This window comes from Lutra lutra, chromosome 5 (assembly GCF_902655055.1).
Source record: "Lutra lutra chromosome 5, mLutLut1.2, whole genome shotgun sequence".
Taxonomy (NCBI): Eukaryota; Metazoa; Chordata; class Mammalia; order Carnivora; family Mustelidae; genus Lutra; species Lutra lutra.
Genome location: NC_062282.1, coordinates 616413 through 638445, shown reverse-complemented (window position 1 = coordinate 638445; position 22033 = coordinate 616413). Strand labels below are relative to the sequence as shown.

At 65.2% G+C, this 22033-nt stretch overlaps 1 protein-coding gene across 5 annotated transcripts in view; it reads left to right on the top strand.

Moving 5' to 3' along the window:
- SLC12A7 (solute carrier family 12 member 7) overlaps window positions 1–22033 on the top strand; it is a 67393-nt gene that overhangs the window by 22954 nt on the left and 22406 nt on the right. For 2 of the 5 annotated variants that reach the window (XM_047730944.1, XM_047730943.1), the window contains exons 2-3: window positions 19669–19763; window positions 20074–20199. In XM_047730944.1, coding sequence (XP_047586900.1) covers window positions 19669–19763; window positions 20074–20199 — 221 coding nt within the window. Of the gene's footprint in view, window positions 1–5274; window positions 5497–6111; window positions 6131–11612; window positions 11662–19668; window positions 19764–20073; window positions 20200–22033 lie in introns of those variants that run through there. The other 3 variants (XM_047730945.1, XM_047730947.1, XM_047730946.1) reach the window with 3 other exon arrangements.

The following is a 22033-nucleotide window of genomic DNA, read 5'->3' as shown; positions in this document are numbered from 1 at the left end:
AGACGGAGCTCTTTGGAGATGTGCTTGTGGTTGAACAGTTTCCGTTGGCCCGCGGTGGCAGAGGTGGTGGGAGGCATGGCCCCGGGCGGACCCCTGCGTGGGGAAATGAGGGACTCGGGCCTGTGAAGGTGCGCCGGGGGGCCCGGGGCTCAGGTGCTGCTGCCCCTTCCCTCATGGAGTGGAGCCACATCTCTGGGCATCAGGAAGAGTGGTTCTCTCTCCCACGAGGCATGGCCTGCACGGCGGTGCCCTCCTGGGGCTGTACTGGCGAGCTCTGTGCCCCACGCCCGAGCAGGCGCCTCGGGGCTGTCATCCTAACGCAGGTCTGGACTGGCCCTGCCTGCCCCGAGCTGCCAGCGGCACAGGTCACACAGCCTCCTCTCACCAACATGTGGTCGGCCCCTGTTGTGGATACTCTTGTCCCTCCTCCCATTGTGTGGACGGGCTCGTGGTCCGCCTCCACGGTGGCCGACAGGAGCGCGCTACCCCGAGCATCCCAGCACGTGTCCTTGGTGCCTGTAACTCCCTGTGGGGAGGAGGACTGGGGGTCCTCGCCAAGGCATGTGGGGGTCTCCCAACATGGCTGCACGTTTCCCATGTGCACACTTGGGCTGGTGTGCGGCCATGGGCCAACGTCTTTGCACGTGGCAGTGGCTGCCCTCTGCACCTTCTTACTGATCGGTGGGGTGTCCTTACGGGATCTGGACACGCCCGGCCGGCCACCTGGATGACAGCAGTCTGGGCGCTGTGGGGCCCACGTTTCCGCTCTGTGAGGATCAGAAACCACTTTGGCACTTTCGTCAGGAAAGCCTTCGAGGCCATGAGGGAATGCCTCAGCCACCATTTTTAGGGTAAATCTGTCTTGCGGCCCCTGACTCTAGGCTGTGCTCCCGTAAGCTTGGGGCTTCCCTGATGGCGTCCCCACATACCCAGGCCCAGCCCAGCGCAGGGGTCCCCTGGCGTGTCCTGCGGGTCTGCAGGGGGCTCTGTGGCAGGCTGAGGGGTGAACCCCGGCCCGCCTTATCACATCCTGATGGATCTGGGAGTAACTCTGGAACCTGGGAGTCATGTGGGAAGCCTTCAGAGGGAGCAGTGGCTGGGAACTGCCTGCATGTGGACCTTGGGGGGACAACGAGGCGTTTGTGCCTTAAGGGAAGTCAGGAGCGCCAAAAAGCCCAAAGCCAGACACTCTTGTCCCCACCTTGCCCGTTCCCAGGAACTCCCTGGGGGAGGTCCAGGGGAACGGGGTGCTCCTGGCTCCTTGATAGTCCCCGAAGCAGGAGCCATGCGGGGAGCCACACGGCAGTGCCCAGGAGCGTGGGCGAAGGGCCCCGGGGAGCAGGGTCTGGGGGAGGGGCGGACAAGAGAGTCCTGGTACGAAACCCTGTTGTTGACGGTTTCTGCGGCTCCTGACCACCATCCATGACCCCCGCTCCCACGGGAGGCGCTGAGGCCAGCACACTGACTGTCGTGGGCCCCAGGACATTTGTCGTGGGGAGACGGGCAGGAATGGTTACAGAGTCACTCTGAGGCTACGTGGCTTCAGACGTTTCTGGGGGTGGGGGTACATCGTCCAGCCGACGGCCCTCAGGGGCCTGGGGAGTGCCATGGGGTGCGGGGAGGCCTAAGGGTCCTTGCCTGGGCCTGGTGCTGGCTTAGGGCTGTGGGTGCCCTGAGTCCAGGCTGCGGTGGGGGGTGGGGTGGGGAGGAGGTGGCCGCAGCCGTCAGGGACCAGCATCTCAGCTCGGTTGTCCACAGGCTTTCAAACCCCACCTGTGTTGCAAGAGGCTTCTCGAGTTTCCACCAGGATTTATCTGAAAAGAAGTGACATTTATTTGAAAAGAAGTGACGTGTGAAACCAGAACAGGGTGTGAGGCCAAAGCAGTGTTTTGGTGTCTCTCGCTCTGAAGAGAGTGGGAAGGAAGCCTTTGTTCTGTAAACAATGAGGTGGGAAGAGGGGCACAGGGTTCCCACCAGCTCCCAGCAGAGGGGAGCCCTGGGGGCGGTAGGAAGGCCCCCCGCCAGCCAGCCATGGTGGGGTGCCCAGCCGTGGCTGAAGGGGAATTGTGCTCTGTGAAAGGCTTATAAAGCCTGGTTAGCGCTTTCTAACTTCCAGGGCCTCTTACCGTTACTGGCTTATCTCACAAAGCACAGCCCAGCACGGTCTCCGGAGCTCAGGAGGTGGGATGGCGGCTTCCTGGCTTCCGATTCCAGGCTGCGGGCCCTCCCTCAGCACCGCCTGGGCCAGTGGCCCCAGAGTCCCCTGCAGGACGTCCTGAGGTGGGGACAGCTGGCAGTGGCCATGAGAACCTTGCAGGGGGCAGTGGAGGTCATGCATAGCTTAGTGTTTTTAACATACAGCCATTTGTCTCTTGAAAACCAGAAGATTTTCCTAGAGCTGTAAAATTACCTTATTTTTTAAAAAGATTTTATTTATTTGACAGACAGAGATCACAAGCAGGCAGAGAGGCAGGCAGAGAGAGGCGGAGAGGCAGGCTCCCCGCTGAGCAGAGAGCCCGACGCGGGGCTTGATCCCAGGACCCTGAGATCATGACCTGAGCCAAAGGCAGAGGCTTAACCCACTGAGCCACCCAGGAGCCCTTAAAATTATCTTATTTTGAAAGATTTCCAAGCTACAGAAAAGTGCAAGACTAGTGTGAGGGCTGTCACACCACCCAGTTGGTCCCATAACGTCCTTCACAGCTGTCCCTGGTCTGGCCTGGCCGGTTCTTGCTTCTGTGTCCTCAGGTGACAATGACGCGTTGGAGGAGTCAGGCCATTGTTTGCAGAACCCCAGACCGGTTCAGTGCTCAGGACAGAGAGCCTGCCCCACCCCCCTCAGGGCCAGAGTCATGTCCCCAGGGCAGGCTGCAGGGCATCCAGGAAGCCACCCAGATGCCAGCGGTCACAGGGCTGGTCACAGGGTGTGCGCTTGGGGCCGAAGGCTCCTGTTTGCAGCCGGGGCGGGGGAGGGGCAGATGCCCGGTTCTGGCCTGCCCGTCCACACCCCCTCCCACCGCCTGCACTTCAGCAGCCCCTTCCTGAGCCTCAGCAGGACGGACCAACTGCGGACCTCAGAGGCCACGCCGGCCCTGGGTGGCGCCGCAGAGGGAATGCTGCCCGCCCTGCCAGCCAGGAGAGTCCAGTAGCCACAGAACCATGAAAGGCTCCTGAAGTGACCTCTCCCGTCCCAGACTTCTGTACCCTGCTGTCCTTGTACTGCCCCGGCCAGGGACAGCTCAACGCACACGGTCTGCTCAGAAGAAGACACTTGGTTTTAAGTGAAGGGGTCTCCCGCCCCTCCTCCCACCTCTTGAGCCTCTCAGGTTTCTTCTGTTCTCCCTCTCTCCTCCTGCCTCTCCTCCTCCCCTCCTTTCTTTCCTGCCCCTCATTTCCTCCCTCTCCCTCCCCGCCGCCCTCCTGGTGGGCCTCACAGTCAGTGACGGAGTGTCCTGGGGCATCTTCTCCCTTTGGGGCAAGAGGTAGCCTTTTCCTCAGGACTGGCCCAGGCCCATACTTCCTGGGAGAGGTGGTCTCAGCCTCCCAGGCTGGTGTCTGCCCTGGACCCCGGGGCAGTCAGCACCCCGTCCCTCGCCCATCCTCCCTGGTGGGTCCCAACAGCACGCTCCCAGCTCCCAGCCGGGAAGGATGAGCAGAACTCTGGGGCCATGAGAGTTGGAGGATCTGCCATAGGCCATGAAAAAGAGAGAAGAGAGCCCCCCCAACCCCCCAGCCACCTGAGAATGACCCTGCACCTCTGGGGCTCACGTCCTCATCCTAAAGTGAAGACTGGGCTCCTCTGGGGCGCTCCTGCTGTCACCGGGGCTCAGGGCCAGGCAAACCTCCATTCGCACACGCCTGCCCTTAAGCACCGTGCTCTGCAGTCTTGCTGACGGACCCCAGACTTCTTCAGCGAAGCTGGCCTTCCCCAAGCAGGACACCTGGAAACCCTTCTGTCCTTGGGGGGCGACCTTCTCCCCACCTTTTTTGCTGCTGCCCCAGGAGAGCAGCTGAGGGCACCTCTGCCATCTGACACTCCCAACCCCTGCCACGGGACCGTATCTGTCCGTATCTCTCCGTGGAGACTGGGCCAGGAGGGTTCCCGAGTGCAGTCCCGCAGGCTTGGGCCCCCTGGGCAAGCTGGTGCTAGTGCCGGCTGGGGTGCTGGAGCCGGCTGGGGCAGGAGCCTGGGACGGAAGGGGAGCCTGGCCACCCGACCGGCTTCTTTTGTCTTTGATTTGAGGATGGACTTTCTGAATTTGGCTTTATAGCGTTTGTTGTGAATATGAACCGTGCAGAGAGAACCCAGGCCTCTGTAACCCGAGGTACAGAGCCGCGGGCCTTCCTTCTGGCTGTTCTAGGCACATTTTCCAGCTGTGATCGGCCCCTCCTGGTCATTGGGTTACTGGTGTGATGTGGCCTTGCTTGCCCTCCCGCGTCTCTGCTTTCTGGCTGGGAAACCCTAACCCTGACCTGCGTTTTGGGCTCACTGCTCCTGGGCGCCGTCACAGCTCGGAGGCCAGAACTGACTTCCACTTGGATGGACGTGCTGTTACTCCCTCCTTTCCATGAGTCCTTTGCTCAGGAGCGCGCCAGATGTTTGGGGGGTTGGGGGGTGCCTGGCTAGGGTCCGGAGCCCTCCCTCGCCTGGCCTCCCTTCCCTTCCATGGCTGCCCCAGCCTGGCCTCGAGGAAGGAAAGGGAGGGATCCCCAGGAGAGAGGCTGGGAAGCACTCCCTTGAGCGGAGGGGAAAGGCCTGGGGTCCTCTGTGGGCCAGGACCCTTGGTAACTTGTTTGGGTTATGTCTTTTGAGGACGGAACCCCCGCAGCAGCCCCGAAGGCCGCCCGCACAGTGGCCTTCGCTCTCCACCCCTGGCCCCCACGAAGCACGGCTCCCTCGGGTTGGAAACCCCGGCGTCGGGGGCGCCTGAGTCAGGCGCGGAGGGAGAGGGAAGACCCGATCCCCGCTTGGTTGGGTGGGGGGTACCCTGCTGGCAGGGGCCAGCGGGGGTGGGGGCACGGTGCTGGAGAGGACAGGGCGGGCGAGGGCCTGCTCTGGGCGGGGCGACGCCGGGGAAGGGGGCACCCGGGGGCGCGGGCGGTCCTGGAGCGCAGGCGGGGGGAGGGGACCTCTGCGGGAGGCGCCCGCCCCGCCGCGCCCCGCCCCGCCGCGCGCAAACTTTTCCGGAGGCCGAGGGGCCGGCAGGTGAGGTCACGTGGTCGGGGGCGGAGCGAGCCGGGCCGGGGGCGGACCGCGCGGACCCCGCCCCTGCGCCCAAGTCCCGCGGCGCGTCGGCGGAGCGCGGGCCGGAGCGCGGAGTGAGCGGGGAGCGGGCGCCATGCCCACCAACTTCACTGTGGTACCGGTGGACGCGAGGGCGGACGGCGGCCCGGACGAGGCGGCCGCGGCGGCCGAAGGGGTCCAGGGGGCCGAGGGGGCCGAGGGGAGCGAGGCGCCGGGCCCCCCCGAGGGCGAGCCCGACTGCCAGAGCCCGGGTGAGCGCGGCCGCACCTGCCCGCGGGACAAAGGCGGGGCCGGGCTGCGCGGGGTCGGCGGACGGCCGGGAGGAGGGGAGGCCCGGGCGGGGTCTGGGGAGGGGGCGGCCCGGGAGGGCTACTTTCCACGCACCGTCCGCGCCCCCTTCCCTCAGGGTCCCCCCGGCGGCCCCTTTCCCTCCGCACGACGTCTCACCCCCACGAGCCCGATCTCGACCCCCGCACCCCTGCAGCGGCCTGCAGAGCCCCGTCCCCAGGCTCGTCCCGGGGGCGCAGGGCTCCTGCCGCGCCCAGGGCTCCCGGGGCTGCGGGTCCGAGCGCCGCTCCCGCTGGGCCGCCGCCGGCTCCCTCCTCCTCGCTCGCCGGGTGGGACGCGAGCGGGGCCGGGACGCCCGGGGTAGCTATGGAGACGGGGAGGGGCCTCCCCCTGCGTGAGAACGTCCGGGCCCCCCGGTCCCGGGCGGCCGCGGCCAGGGCGGCCCCCGTGCCTTCCTGCTTCCTTCCTGTTGCCTTTGCTCTGCTCTTGCGCGCTGGGGCAAAGGCCTCCGGCCCGATAAGCCCCGGCCGAGCGCCCAGTTGTGGGCACCGCCTGACTGCCCACGGACCCGCTCTTCCGCGGGGTCATCACGGGAAGGTCGGCCGGTCCCGGCGGGGCTGGGGGAGGGGCCGCCCATCCCAGCGGAACCGTGCTCTGGCCAAGGGTCCTTCTCCCCCGCCTTTGTTTCTGGACTCGGGAGGTGCCCAGCGCTTTCACTTTCTCTTGGGGGCAACCCCCAGGCCCGCGCCTTCTGTCCTCCAGGCTCCAAACCCTTGGGTCACCTCCGGTAGCTACTCTCTAGAACTGGGGGTCGTGGGAGAGCAGTCCACAGTCGTGGCTCTCCACTGTGTCTGGGCAGAGGCTCCCCGTTCCCATGGTCCAGACCCCTGCAGGCCCCCTGCCCTGGCTGGCAGGGCCGGCCCTTCTGAGAGCGCCCGCCATGAGGTGCACCCCCCTCCCTAGGTGTCCCTTCCCGCATGCGGGGTGAGGCCCCCATCCAGCTCTGTGTGTGTCCTGGGGCCTGGCTTGAGGACTCCTGACAGGAGGCAGGTGAAGAAGGCAGGGTCTGTGCACCCAGCCTCTCCTTGTTTCTGAGCGCGCTCTGGCATCGTCCTCCCAATGAGCCGTGTCCTCGCAGCCTCCAGACGTGCCTCGTGTTTCCAGAGGAGGCTCCCTGTTGCCTGCCCTGCTCCCCGTCCACTGGCCCCTTCTTGGGCGGACCGGGTCCGTTCTCTCCAGATTTGGAGTGGCTCTTGTGTGGAGGCCGGGGTAATTTTCTTTCTGCTCGTTTCCTTGTCCCTCCACTTAGGAGCTCTATGTTGGGCTCTGGGGCTGTGGGCTTGGAGCCAGACGCTGCGGCTGCCAGGAGGGCTGGGCGGCTTGCCCATCCGGGCTGGTGGGCGGCCGGGCTCCTGAGCCCCCAGCTGGCCTCACTGAGTGCCGCCCGCTCTCTCAGCTTTCGCCCTTTCCCTTCCTGCCGAGGGCTGTCCTGGGATCTCATGGCCCTGCGTGATGTCTGGCCCAGAGCGTGGGCACATGCGGATGGGGGCTTCATGCCTCCCCCTCCCCCCATGAAGCCTGCCCTGTGAGCCGCGCCTGCAGAGAGGTCATCTGGGTCTGACATTTTGTGTGCTACGCTCTTTCTTGTCCCCCGGACAGGGGTTGGGGGTGTGGTGTCCTGTGTGTGTCACTGCACTCGTGTTTTGGGGCCTCTGCTAGGGTGGGCATTGCCGTTTCCTCTAAGGTCCTGGAGTGCAGTTGGGGCTCAGAGTGACCCTGTGACTGGCACCAAGTCACCAGCATGGTTAGGGGCCTGGGGAGACCAGGCCGGAGCCCCTCCGTGCACCCTGGGGTCTCCACAGCAGCCACATCTGGCCCTGCCGCAGGTTCGGCCAGTACCCCAGGGAAGGTCCTGGCTTTGTGGATGGGCCTCTTGGAGTTGGTGACAGTGAAGTGAGGTTCAGGAGACCTTCCTGGGGTGTTTCTGGAAGCCCTGAGTTGTCTGGAAAGAGGAATCCTGACACTGGAGGGTGAGGGCCCAGGGTGTGCTGAGAGTGACTGACGGTCGGGAGGAGCGGCACTGCCCTGGGCAGCCTGGCGGAGCTGCGCAGGACCGTGGGGTCTGCCCAGCCTCAGTGAGGACTGGTGAACCGTGGAGCAGAGCTGGAAGGAGCCCAAACACCGCCCTCGCCCCCAGGCTCCTGCTCCACGCGCCCTAGGCAAGCGCTGTGTGTCAGGCGCAGGAAGAGGCCGGGTCCTGTCTTCGGGCCGTGGGAGGCCCCCCAGCTACAGGCCTTCAGTGCCGAGGCGGGAGGAAGCCTAGCACTGACCCTAACTGGCCTCCCCAGGCCCGTGGCTGGTGCTTCAGAGCCGGAAAGATGGGAAGCCACAGCCAGTGGTGGTCCGTGGAGGCCTGGGCAGAGGGAGGCTGGGTACGCACGGGGGGTGGAGGCGGGATCCGCAGCGGCTTCCCCACCCTGGGCCAGTGGGGTGGGGTGTGTTCCACAATGACAGGTTTGCCTTCCTTGGGGTCCTGTGGGTCTTCCGGGACATTCGTCCTGCGTTTGCTTGTGATTAGTGATCGCAAGTGGGAGGGGCTCTGCGTCCCTCTGTGCTGTGTTTCTTGGAGAAACACCTTTTGGAGCAGGGGTGGTGAGGATTAGGTTGTCTTCCTAAGTCCCACGCGTGGGGTTTTTAGCCGTGTGACTGGTGGGCCTGGGTGGAGGCCCTTCTGGGCCTTATGGGTGGGCCCTGGAGCGGGCAGGTGTGCAGTGAGCCGTGACCACAGGCTGTGGGCCCGGGTGGAGGTCGAGGGCTCAGCCCATGGAGGCTGGACTGACCGCCCTGTGTCCCCTGTCCCCGGCTGAGACTCTCTCCAGCCTCCTTGTCCTGTGGGTGACTTTTCTGTGGCTCGGCTCCTCTTGGGCACCCAGGGGTCTCTCCCTCACTCTCTGAAGTGGGCCCGTGCTTCCCGGAGGCACTGAACCAGACGATCCCGGGGAGCGTTGCCCATGCACTGCCAGGGTGTGTGGCAGGCCAGCCATCAGGCAGTGTGGGCCGCACTCTGAGGTCACAGCCCTGGACCTCACGCTGTGGTTCTGTGAGTGTGTGGCCGCTGACGGGCTGGGCAGGGGCTTGCGTGAAGGGCGCGGTGGAGGAGTGAGGACAGCGTGGCTTCCTCACGGTCTGGTTGTGCTGGGCGAGGACTCGGGTTGCCGGAAGGGAGGGAGGTGTCACAGCGGCTGTGGGAGGCTGTGGGAGCAGAAAGGACCGGTGTTCCTGCCATTCCATTGACAGAGCCTTGGGTGCTGGAGGGAAGGCCACGCCGGCTGCCGGGGACAAGCTGTTGTGGTCCCCAGGCTGTGTGGGGAGATGTTGGTGATGGCCGCTGGTGGGTGGGGGCCGCCACAGCAGCGTTCTGCGTACCAGATGCGGTTGTCAGTGGCAGAGGAGCAGGGAGCGGAAACACCGAGCAGAGCGTGTGGCTGGGCGCTGGCTCCCCTGTCCTCCAAGCACCTGGTGGTCCCCTGGGGACAGGCGCTCCTCTTGAGTAAGTCCCTCTCAGAGCCCACGGGTGTGTGCGTGTGTTTACATGTGTCACACACCGGTCTTTGGGGCGCACGCATATGTTTGCTGTGTACACATGCAGGCCTGTGTGTGTGTGTGTATGCCCGCGTGTGGGCCTGTGTGTGGATGTGTGCATGTGTGTGCACGCTCATGGAGGTGGGTACGGCGGGGGCTTGGTGGTCACGCGGTGTCGGTGTCGGGCTGCTGCCCTCAGTGGACCCGCCCCGTGGAGTGGCTGGAGGTGTGCCTCCAGGGCATCAGGTCAGGCTTCGGAAGCAGTGGTGAGACACGTCTGTGCCTCTGATCTCTGTTCCCAGGACCTGGACGAGGAGCCTCGCTACAAAGATCCAGGTCTCTGTTGTTCTGAAAAGTTCTACAGACCTGAGTTTGTTACCCGCTGTGCTGGAGCAGATAGCTGAGCTGTGGACACCAGTGTTGGTGATCACTGCTGGGCGGGGGGGTGCGGTGTCTGCCCTGAGTGTGGGCATGAGGGACGCCTCCGAGGGTCTGGCTCCCAGGGCAGCCGCGCACCTTGGGGTCTGCTGGGTGCTGGTGACCGGCCATGGCCGTTTATTCTTTGAGCCTATGGAGTCTGCAGCCTGGCAGGTCCCTCATGGCCTTGGGTGCATCGGTGAGCCGAGCAGTCTGTGCTCTCCTGGGGGCACAGAGGCTGCAGAGACCAGCACGTGATTTGTGGTGCACTGGGGAAGACGGAGAGCCATGAGGTGCTGGGTACGGGGGTTCCAGCAGTGAGGGTGGCTGGGAGGCAGGGCAAGGCCCTTCTGGAGACCATGCGCTCTGGGGCCTCTGTGGCCCCTGCTGTGTGGCTTCCGGACTTTCGGGACATCTGAGCTGCAGCCTGCCCGTAGGGTGGTGATGTTCCGGAGCCTGGAACCGGGCCATCCTGGGGATCCCACCACCCACCAGTTGCTGCTCTCAGTAAGGGGAGCTGTGGCCAAGAGCGGAAGGCAGCTGACCCCACAGACGGAGCCTCTGCTCCCTCAGTGTTCTCTGGTGACGTGGGCACGTGGGGGTGTGGCTGTCCCCACATTCAGGAGTCAGACTGTGGGATGGTGACGGGGACCAGCAGCTTGCCCCCTAGTGCTGGTCGGTGGGGTGAGCCTGCCCCAAACAGGCACGATGAGTCAGGCTCTGCAGCCACGGGACACTGAGATGGCCCAGGGGAATTCCGTGGAGGGGCCAGCAGGGGTGGGGCCTCACCGCTTCTGGAGGGGCGCGGGGTGTGCAGCTCCCAGGCGTCTGGGGCCCCTCACACCTGTTTCCAGGAAGGAGCAGGCTCTGAAGCGACAGGACTTGGGTGTGGAGGGGCCGCCGTGCTGTGTGTCCTCCCACGCCCTCACCTGCCTCTCTGCGCTGGGCAGACGGTGGGGCCGGGTGGGCCTGGGGAACCCACTGGTGGTGCCTCAGTGGTGGGTGTTTTGGGTCTTGTCGGGGGGCAGGAGCCCCTCCTTGCCCTTGCTGAGGGTCTGGGAGCCACGTGGCGTGGCCCACGCCTCTCCCCGCGGTGGCGGTGCTTGTGGATGTCAGGGGATTTCTTTCAGGTAAATGGCCCCAGATGTTTCCTTTCCTAGAGGTGGAGGCAGGTTCACCGCATGTCTCGGGGATGCGGATGGGTTCTTGGGGGCGTTGCAGAGGGTGGTGCCTCGTGTGAGCGCGGAGCTGGTCAGGGTTGAAGCCACCGGGAGCGGGCAAGGCGGCTGGCTCAGGGGTCTTTACAGCAGGTCAGTGAGGCACGGGGTGGCTGCACTGGGTCCGGTGGTGCGGTGCCAGGTGGGACTGTGCAGGCGCCCATCCTCCCCTCCCAGCCCAGTGGAGTCCCCTCTGTCAGGGTCACTGGCAGGGTGGCTTCTGGGTTGGCCCAGGCTCCTGCATCAGGGACAGGTGACCTTGGGCCAGGGACCCCTTCCAGGGCCGCCATCCTCACCACGGCACCCGTGGGGGGCAGCAGCAGGGCCGGGCTCTGTGAGTGGGGAGGACACGGGACATGGGGCCCATGTTCTGTTGGTCGCGTGTGTGCTGCCGGCCTGTGTTGGGATCTCCTGCTGTCCCCCAAGTTGGGACATGAACTCTGCCATCAGCTGCTGCAGACGCGTGCCGAGTGTTTGATGTTAGGTATTAACTCCCGATCCCGGCGCCAGGCGCTTTCCGTCTCCGCTGGCTTTGCGAGCCAAGCCCTCCTCGGGTTGTGTCCACTGCTGCTGTAGCCCCAGCTGAGCTGGGCAGGGCAGGTGTGTCCCGAGCCGTGGGAGTTCGGGCCTAGGGCCGTCCAGGCTGTCAGGCAGCTACCTGTGGGCACCGGGGGGACTTTGGGCCAGTGTTGTCGCTGAAACAGCAGAGCACAGAGGGTTAATGTCTTCCCCTTACGAGAAAGAGGGAAGTTCCCTCTTCAGAGCAGAGGTCTGGACTGTGCAGATAAGACAGGCAGCTTCAGCAGGACCAAGATCGGGGACAGACGAAGCCAGGTCCCCTGGCCACCTGTCCTGTTTGCACCCCCGCTGTTGCCGTGATGTGGGTCCTTGAACCTCCTGTCAGGAGTCCCGGTGAGCAGGCCCCTGTGGTGGGGTCCAAGCAGGTGACCCTGTGTCCTGGGGGGACCGGGGGGGCCTGGGAGGCTGCATCCGCGCTGGGAGGGGAGGTGTTAGGGCTGGAACCTTGGCCTGGGTCTCTGGCAGGCCCTGGAGCCCTGGCGTGCCTGGGGCCTGTTTCCTTTTCTGCTCTTGGGTGGTTTCTTGAGGAACAGTTGGAGGAGGTGGAGGTGCTGTCCTGAGCCCTGTGTGGTCTGGGCTGGGAACACGAGCGGCGTCCCGGGATGTGGCCCCCCTCTGCCGGTGTGGCTCACGGCCTGCGGCTCTGCATGGGGGAGGAGAGCCCACGGCCATCTCGGTGTGTTTGCCACTTAGAGCTGCTTTCGCTTCCGCGAGGCAGGGGCTGCTGTGGGCTGTGTGCACAGCTGGGAGCTGAGCCCGTGTCCGCTTGGTGGCCGTGGCCTGGCGCCGCCTGCGAGGTGGGGGTAGCCGGGTGCTGGCACGAGTGGGGACTTTCCTTATGGGCACTGGCTGTCCCACACCCCATGTGCGCCAGATGTGTTCCTGGGGGCCCTGAGGAGTGCATGCGCCTTGTGCCTCAGTTTCCCCGTCCAGGAGCGGGTCTGTCCCTGAGGTGGCTGTGACCTCTCTGCTTCTTCTGGCTGTGGTGCCCGCAGGCCTGCTGCTTCCCAGGGAGCCCGGACAGTCACTGGGGAGGGATCGAGTGGGGCGGAGATCGGGAGGAGCTGCAGGCCGGTCTCGGGTTTCCTCCTCCCTCTGCCATAGGGGCCCGGCTTGGTGGCCGCCAGACAGGAGCCGGCGTGCGTAACAGGAGCTGCCCCAGGAGGCAGGGGGAGGGCTTGGTGCCTTTGGCAGACTCACCACCCCCTCCTTGGGGCTCAGTGTGTCAATGGCGGGTCCCAATGTGGGAGAAGTCACGGGAGAGGTCGTGGGAGAGGTTGGACCAGAATCGGTGCAGACGAGGGACTGATTGGGGAGTGGGGTCCCCCGTTTCCGGCGCTGGGGACACACCCTTTGGGGGAGAGTCTGGTGAGGCCTTCAGGGTGCAGGTCCCCAGAGAGGCCGCATGTCCACGTGTATAAGAACACATGTGCGAGTGTGTGTGCGTGTGCTGTGTGAATGCATGCGCATGTGTCCGGCCCGCGGGATCTTCCGGGCCCAGTGTTTCTGCGCTGCCGCCTCTCAGTAACTGAGCCTGTCCTGGGATGCCCCTTCTTCTCTGGACCGAGTCAGACATAAAGGAAACGTGCTGCACATGGGGCCACTGGCTGGTCTTGGGGACCGAAGGCCCTGTAAGTAGCAGTAGTGAGTTGCCGTGGTGGCCTTGGTCTGTGTTGGAAGGTGGCTGTGTTCCTCTGGTGTCTGGAACCTTCCCAACCCCTTCTCCCAGAGGTCCCCAAACTGTTTCCTGAGGGAGCCTCCCCTCTGGAGTGGGGGTGCGTGGGAGACGGTGGGGCATGGCGGGAGGCCCCTGGATGCAGCAGGCCTGGAGCCCGCGGCCGCGCTGCCCTCTGGCCATGAGGCTGCTGGCGGGTGGCGGTTTCCGGTCACTCCTGCCGTTGCAAGCGTGCTGGGTCAGGAAGTGCTTGATGCTTTGCAAGCGAGGCTGTGTCCCTGCGGGGAGCCTTCTTGGAGCAGCACGCAGGCCCAGCTGCCCCTGTGGGCTGGACGCGCCCCTGTGGGGTGCTGGGCTCCGGGAGATGCCGTGCACACGTGGACATCCCTCATGCGTGGGTGGACCCTGGCGTCAGGGCAAGCCGTGCCTCCGTCCCGCATCAGGGACCCCAGAGCAGAAGCGTGATTGGCCTTACGTAAAGGGCCTTGTGTTGGGGGAGCGTGCGGGGTGTGGGGCAAAGGAGACCAGGTTTAATGTGCTGACGTGAGACTGTTGCGTGGAACTTGGGAAAGAGTGACTCTGGCTTCCGCCCCAGGGGTGGCCCTGCAGGCCCTGGGCACTGAGGAGGCCCTGGGATGGGCTGGTGCTGGGCCGGCAGGAAGGACGTCCCCTTTCCCATCAGCCCAAGTTCCTCTCTGCTTCCTTGCTGGCCAGGCACGCTCCGGAGGCGTCCTTCCTTCTGCTTTCAGGGAGCCCCGGGACGGGAAAGGGTCGTCCGTCCTCCCTGAAGAGGGGCTGCGCGGTGTCAGCTCCATCTCTGCCGTGGGCCCTCTGAGGGCTCTTGTCCTCACGATACTTGCTCTGATTTTGACACAGTATTTGTTTTAGCCAGAAATCTGCCATGAAAGCCATGGGGACTCTGACCTTGAGCCTGGCAGTGGTCTCCTGGCCTGAAGGCAGACGTCTTTCTGCACCACAGGGGGAATCCTGCTGGCCTGGATTTCAGATTCCAGCAGTGGTCCTGGATGTGGAGCGTGGTGGGGTGGGGGTGTCACGAGTCCACTGTTCGGGTCGTGGAACCCAGAAACGCTTCATTCCAGCTGGAACCACTTCAGAGACATCCGGCCACGAGGGCTGCCCCGGGGTCTGGCCATTGGATGCACCAGGGGGTCACCTGACGGGATTCCATCCTGCGGGGGCAGGATGGGAGGATGCTGTCCCGACGAGGTCTCTTATGCCGCTGCTCTGAGACCCGTCCTCGGGGAGAGGTGGGGGACATCCCAGTTACACATGCAGAAGCGGAAGGAGCCCGGCAGTGATGTCTGGCTCACTCCGGAGGAGGCGGGGTGGGTGGATGGGCAGATGGAGGCTGTAACCTGAGCATGGCCGGAGATGGGGGCGCTTGGGGCTGCATGGGGCCTCAGCCCTCTGCGGGAATGAGGGCTCTGCATGGGCCTCAGGAGCAGACCGCCAGGGTCACGGCCGCTTCCCTGCCTCTGCGAGCCCCCAGCTCTGCCCCGGGCCTTGCCTCCCTCCTGGCATTGGATTTGCTGTGTTTGCTTGGGAGTGGGAGGGATGCACACGCTGCTTTCAGGGACGGGGAGCTGGGCTGTGCAGAGAGCAAGTCTGGAGTCTGGGGCGTGCCCAGAGTTGGGCTTGGGGAAGGGGGCGCGGTTGGCCAGGATGACCTTGCCCCTGGTCATGCCGAGTGCTCATGGCCCTCACATTTCGTGGCGTCAGAGATGGGCGTCAGAACTGATGGGGGACTCCCCGGGCTCTCTGTCCCTGCGGGGTCAGGGACACAGGGCACTGGTCACTGCCGTGAGTGCAGACGGGCATCAGGATGTATGTCCACCGTCGGGGTGCTGGGGCTTTCACGGAACGTGTGGGGCACATTTTGTAACAAGAGAGCAAGGTGAAGCCATGGTGGTTCACCCAGGCCCTCGCACCCTGTGCCCACCGGTGCCCCTTCCGGGCTCCAGTTCTTCCTGAAACCTTGTTTTGGGCCCAGCAGACAGCATGTCTGGTCTGTTTCTGGCTCCGTTCCGTGGGTGGCTCCCCGCTTCTCGCCCTCTTAAAGGGAGCTCCCTCTGTTCTGCCAGCGTCCTGGGCACCTCCTGTGCGCCATTCCCACAGCTCCGCCACGCCTGCCCTGTTCCCCCACCCCAGTCTGTGGTCGAGCTTGTGGGGAGTAGCCCACGTGGGGCCGGGTGTGTTTGTTCCCCATGGGAGGTGCGGGCCAAATGATCGTAAACCCAGTCTGTCCCCAGTGAGCAGAGGAGCGGCAGGGGCGGGCTCGGGGGATGGTCCTGGGGCTCGCCCTCCCACCCCGAGACCCGTGCTCCATGGAGGACCGTGCCCTGCTCTGGCTTGGGGCGCTCTGGGGCGCTGTGCCTCGCTCTGAGGGGATCTCGGGGCTCAGCAGTGTTGGGAATTAAGCGCCGCCAGAGGGCGGGTACACCGAGCAGGTTCTCAGCAGATTTCTGTGAACCAGATTCAGTCCTTAGGGCGCTCCCCGCGGCAGGAAGGGAGAGGAGCCTGCTGGGGGCGGTGCGGGGACCTGTCCTGTGACCCCGCGTGGCGGCCGGCTGGGCGGGCTGCGTGTGCCACTGCCCCTGCTGCTGTCCCTCCGCGTGGTCCTGGCAGGACGTGGGGCCGGGCTGCCGTCTGCTCAGGCTTGTCCCCGGGCCCCTGTCGTTGGGCACACGGTCGTCGGCGCGCCCGACGCCCAGGAATGACGCGGCGTGCTCAGGCCGCGCCTACGGGGTTGCTGAGGGGACGGCGGGCCCCATGCGGTTGGCAGTTTGGGGGCCTTGAGCCGTCGGCCCAAGCGGCCGGCCTGGGCTTTCCCTTTGGCGAGGGCTCTGCTAGAAACCGTTTCCTTTCTGCCTGAACAGTTGTTTCTAAGCTTGGCTTTTGCTCGAACGGGAGTTGGGGGCGTGGGGAGCGCTTGGAGGATCCCCGCGTACCTGTTGGCCCGAGTTGCCCGAATACCGACATTGACGGCATCTCTCTGCCCCCTTCTGCCCTGCAGGGTGTCCCCGAGCCACTGGGAGGCGAGACCACGCTTCCTCCGGCTTCACCAGCCGGCCCAGTGCTGTCCTTTATCAGAGGAACCCCAGACACAAGCTGCTCTCCCCCTTCCCGACGCTGGTCTCCCAGCTTCCAGAACCTTCCGCGCCTGTCTTTGTCCACCAGGGTGCGGCGTACCTGAGGCACAGCTTCTCTCTGGGTCCCTGTCTGGGTGGCCTCAAGCTTCCTGAAGTCTTCGCTGTCACGCGTTTTCGCTTCCGGGTGTTGGCTGGCTTGTGACCCTGGTGTTTACTTGGCCTGACCGTGACCTTGGTTAGACGGGTGTGCTCGCCTGGTGACGAGGAGCAGGTGCCACGGCCCGGGCCTCCTGTCCGCTCGTGGGTGGCGCAGGCGGCACTGCGGTCGTCCGGGGGCTTTTCCCTGCTGCACCGGGTCCTCGGTGGGTGTGCCTGCCCCTGTCCGGCGTGGGGTTTGGGTGTGTGCTGTGACCTTTCACTCTGACGCTCGGGGTTTGGGAGACGCCGGCCCTCTTGGCAGGGGGTGTGGATGGCGGAAGAGCCCCCGCCAGGCAGGGAGCCACGGCCACGCCTGGGGCGCTCGCTGGCACACAGGCTGGTCTTGGGCGAGCTCACCCGAGTGTGTGCAAGGGGCACCCGCGCCGGGCCCCGGTGTTCCGGGGCGGTTACTGCAGGGTTTCGCCTGTGCTCAGGGCGTGGGGCCGTTTCCTTGACCCCCCGTGTGCGGTGATGATGGCGGTCGGTTGGAATACGGTCGTTTGTACTCTGCTTGGTGTTCTGTCCGTCCTCCTGGTCTCTTCTCGGTGTGGGAAATGGTGCAGTTTCAGGAGCCGGGCAGGGAGCCGCCGTCCTGACGAGTGCAGGGGCTGAGGTCCTGAAGAGGCCGTGTGGCGCTGACCAGGCAGGCAGCCACAGGTGTGGGGCTGTGGGGGGCGGGTGTCACGGCTGGGACCCTGAGGGTCTGGGGGGGCCTTGGGCGGCTGGGTGTGCCATCAGGGACAGGGTGTGCCTGGATTTCGGGGGCTGCTCGGCTGGGGAGGATGGGGGTTCTCTCCTGTGCCCAGCATGGCGGCCCGCTCTCGCTAACCCTTGTCACCTTGAGCTGCTGTGGGGATGCACTGGGGACCTCCCCAGCCCCACCCCCGAGTGGGGAGGACAGTGACCAGATTCCGGCGGCTGACAGGTCTTAACAGTGACCCTTGAGATCGGAGACTGTGCAGCCCAGACACAAGCACAGTGCCCACACGTGACCCTCGAGGACCCGCCATCCCCACGGCCGGCCCTCGCAGGACCCCTGACGCCCGCCTACCCGCTTGTGAGGCCCTTGTGGGAATTCTGTCAGGATGTTGGAGTGACAGGACCTGCCGTGAGTCCCTGCGCAGTGCGGGGGTCCGCAGGGCCTGAGAATGCCGGTTGTGGAGACTTGTCCCTCCGCGCTGGGGAGCTGTCCAGTTGGCATCAGTGGTCACAGGTCAGAGGCCCAGGTGGCCCGAGCCGGTGCTGTGGGTTTGAGGGTCTCTTGCCTCACTGAGGACTGGACCCCAGGGGGGGTCCTCCTGCATGCAGGTGTCTGGCCTTCTGTAGGGTCGCCTCCTTGAACTCTGGACATCTGGGCACGAGCACCCACTCCTTGGGGGTGGTGACTCCTAGGCAGGTACGGTGTTGGGGGACACGGGGGGCTCCCGGCAAGAGGGTGCGGTCCCCGGGATGCTCACACCACCTGTCCCCATCCGTGGCTCCTGCACGTGGGGCAGCATCACTGTCCCGGGTGACATGGGGCTGTGATGGGGCTCCTGTCACCCAGGGGTTGTAGCTTGTCCCTCTGCTTGCATTTGGACCCCATGATGCAGTGCCTGGTCTCGGGGTCTGGGTAGTGAGCCCACAGACTGGGTTGGGAGCCCACGGACTGGGTCGGGAGCCCACGGACTGGGTCGGGAACCCACGGACTGGGTGGGGACCTGAGCACTCCGTGTTCCTGCGTGCCTGGCGGCATCGCTTCTCCTCTTGGCCCTGCGTGAGCATGCTGGCTTTCCTGTTGGGAGCGGCTCTGGCCAGGCCGGGGCCGTGAGTCCCCAGGAGTCGGGGGGCACCGTGGGACCCAAGGGACGTCTCAGGACTTGACGTTCCTGAGGGGACGGTGCTCCCGGGGCCCTCTCCTCGGCCCCCTGCGGATAGGCCCGCGCTGCCTGGGAGCCCGGCACCTGGGAGCGGGCGCTGTGTGCTTCCCAGAGGCTGAACCCCCATGACGGACCACATCCTGTTCTGCTTTTCCCTGGCAGCTGTGTCCACAGAGCCTTACTGTGTCTCGAGCCACATCTAAACCCAAGTGCCTGCTAACGGGCCACGAGGTGCCGGGTTTTTCCTGTTCTGATGAGCACGGGGTATCTCGGGCTGGAGCTGTCTGGTCAGCTCTGGGGTCTGCAGACATGGCTGCGTGCTGCAAGCCGGTGCCGGCCTGGAACCACCTCGCAGAAACGGGAGAATCCGCGGCCATGCCTCGGGGCTGGGCATGACCCGTGCCCCCACGGAGGTCACCTCCTTCCTCAGAGGCACAGGGTGACGGATGTGCGGTGGGCAGGCTCTTGGTGGAGGGTGGAGGGGTGCAGGGTCCTGAGGGGGAGGCTGTGCCTGTAGGCAGGGCACCGGGTGGTTGGGCCAGGACCCCGGCTTCGGGAACAAAGGTCAGCAGTCACCAGCCCTGGGCAGTGGGGCTCCTGCAGACTGCAGGCTTGTCTCTCACGGGGATGCACCCCACGCGCCCGTGTGTGGGCTGCTGACCTGGCGGACGGCTCTGTGGCGCTTCAGCCCAACCCCAGGGCCTCTGTATGGGCGCCACGGCCACAAGGTAGTCTGTCTTCCCTGCGGTCAGGCCGCTGTCCCGCTGGGGTCCTGGGTGTGGTGGTAACATCCCAACCCCCAACCCTGGCATCCAGCTTGGGTCTCCAGGAGAATCGGTGGGGGCTCAACTTGGATGGGGAAGGGGGTCAGGAGGTCCTGCTGGGGGTGGGGGTCCTGCCAGGGCGTGAATGTGCCAGACCTAGGTCCGGCTTACAGGATGATGTGATTTTCCCCTGTGGGGGTCTGATATGGGGGGGGCGGGACACAGGGCCTGACTGGCTGTCACCATCTGTCCACACATAGGCCACCGGTTGGCAGGGATGGGGCCCTGAGCTCTGCATTTGCTGAGCCTGCTCTGCTCCACGTGGGCCTGGCCGCATCCACGCCTGGCCTCCTCTTGCCCTGGGCACTGCGACTCACCGCACCTCGCCCCAGCCCTGCCCCACCTGGGACAGGGTGATCCTTCTGTCACTTAATCTCACTCTTCGTGTCTTTGAGTCATGTCTTAGGTGGGGAAACGGAGGCAGGGAGGGCTGGGTTGCTCGGGCACAAGCAGCTGTCCCAGCAGCCAGGGCCACGACCCCGAGGAACGTCGCTGGTGGGGTCCCAGGCACGGGGTGACGTCTGCAGGTGACATGTGCGTTTGTGTTCTGGGGGCTCAGCGGCCGCCCCCGTTGCCCTGCACCTGGCTTGGGGGAGCCAAGGGTCCTAGTGTCCCCTCAGGCCCCCCTCAGGCCCTTGGGCTTGTAAGACTGAGCTGAGTGGTCACCCCTCTAGGAGATGGAAACCCACGAGAGAACAGCCCGTTCATCAGCCACACGGACGTGGACCAGGAGAGCTTCTTGGAAGGAAAGAACATGGCGCTTTTTGAGGTGACTTGCACTCCCTCCTCTGGGACACGCGAGACCTTGTGGTCTGCTGAGGAGCTGGGGGTGGGGCGGGGGCGCCTGCCTGACCAGACGCCGCACACCGTGGGAGCCTCTGTGGCTACCACCGGCATAGGATGGGCTGTCTGGGGAGCCCTGGACCCCTGGCTTGGGGCCTGGTGTGCACGGGTCGGGTGACGTGGGCCCACCTCAGCCCCGTGGATCATGGCTTTGGAGCTGGAATGCCGGGAGCCCCATGGGAACCCCAGTGGGTGTGGGGACCCGGGGGACTAGCCCTCCCTCGGCCCCCACGCAGGAGGAAATGGACAGCAACCCCATGGTGTCCTCGCTGCTCAACAACCTGGCCAACTACACCAACCTGAGCCAGGGCGTCGTGGAGCACGAGGAGCACGAGGAGGACAGCAAGAGGCGCGAGGTCAAGGTGCGCCCTGCCCCCGGCCGGCCCTACCCCTGTCCTCCCCCACATCCCCCCAGGCCCCATCCCATCGCCCTCTCCCACCCCATCCCTTCCACTCCTCTACTCCTTCCGCATGTCCCCCTGTCCTCACCCTCCCCCAAGCTCTGTTCCCTCCCTGGGGCCGTCCCCAAGTCCCCTGAAAGGTGACTCCTTTCCTCTCTCTTGCCTGAGGCTCAGTTCAGAGTGGAAACTGTCCACCTCCACGAACAGGGGCAGGCAGAGGTCTGAGTGGCTGGTCTTGAGGGGTCAGCGTTTCTGCGGGGTCCCTGCCAGCTGGCTGGGGTAGCATGGGAGCTGGTGAAAGGCCTGGGTGTCCTGATGGCTGCTTCCCTGCCTGCCTCTCCCTCCTCTGTCCACCCTGCCTGTGGTACAGCCTCATGCCCAAGGTGCCAGGCCCTCGGCGCACACGGGTCCGTCCGCCTGCTCCCTGAGCATGCATGTCCAGCCTGACCTTGACCATTAGGAAGTCGGGCCGTAGAAGGGATTTCTTACTGTAAATGCAGCAGGATAGACGCTGGGTTTCCTGACACTGGAGGTGTTTGCTCTGCGTTCGGCACTGAGCGGTAGACCTGGGGTGTGGAGACTTCGGCACAGCTTCGCCCTGGTTGGCTTCCTGGGGCAGAGGGGTGTGGGGACGCTGGGCCCAGGTGACACCGTGTGGGGAGCTGACAGCTGTGGGTGCTGTGGCATCGGGTGCCACGCTTGCAGCTGAGATGCTCACTGGTGTGTTTCTGGGGTTTTGCTCCTTCCCGGGCACTGCCTATGGCTTCTTGGGCTCTTCTCGGGCCCAGATGTTGGGAGGCGCAGGCCTTTCCCATGCAGCCGGCACACATCTGTTTCTCTGTGCGCTGGAGCTCGTGTCCCAGGGCACTGTCCACTGCTTTCAGGAATGGGGCTTTCCTGTGGGTGGCCTGGGTCTTACTGCTTCTTAGAACCTCCTGTGGCCCCTGCCATCTCCGCCCCGCTGTCCTGCTGCCGCTACCCTGCAGCTGCCCTCTGCTGTCCCGCACTGCCCCCGGTGTTCCCTGTTGCCTGGCGCAGCCCAGCACCGTGTTCAGAAGTGCACCCCTAGGCTTCTGGGCGTGTCCGCCAAGATGTCATCTAAGCGTCCGCGGGGGTGAATCTGTGGAGCACGTGGCTTGGTGCCGTGGCCACATTGGGACTGGGAGGTCCTGTCCCTGAGGCAGGGGCCCTGTCTGGTGTCTCTTCCCTGGGGGCGCAGGGGCAGGGCTGCGGTCACAGCGGTGCAGCATAGCTGTCCTGGAGACAGGCAGATGGGTTCTGGGTGGGATGAATCAGCCACCCCACTCGGGGCTGACTAGGTCCTGGGGTGTGGGGACTGCCCTTCCTGTCTCCGGTGTCCCCCCGGACACAGGAGCTTGCGCCCAGAGACCAGCCCCCACTGCAGGGTACCATTTCCAGGGTTCCTCACGTCAGCCAGGCTGGTCTGTCAGAGTTGCCTGTAGGAGAGAATGGGAGGCCTGGCCTGCCTGGTGACTTGGGTCTCCCCTGGGACCACTCCAGGAGCTCACAGAGAAACAGGTGCCCCATGGGGGGGCAGGTGTGGACTGGGAACACCACACCGGGGGATCCCTTGGTGCTCGGTGGCCCTGCCCTGTCCCGGCGCGGGGACAGGCGTTCTGGGTGCACACCAGTCCTTGGCCCCGGGAAGCCTGCCTGCCTCCCTGAGTGTGGGTGCAGCCTGCTGGGGCTGGCGAGCCCGCAGAGCCTTCTCCCGCGCCCTTGACGTCCATGCCTTCCTGTAGCTCTTCGCTGGTAGCAAATGTCTGCAAAGCAA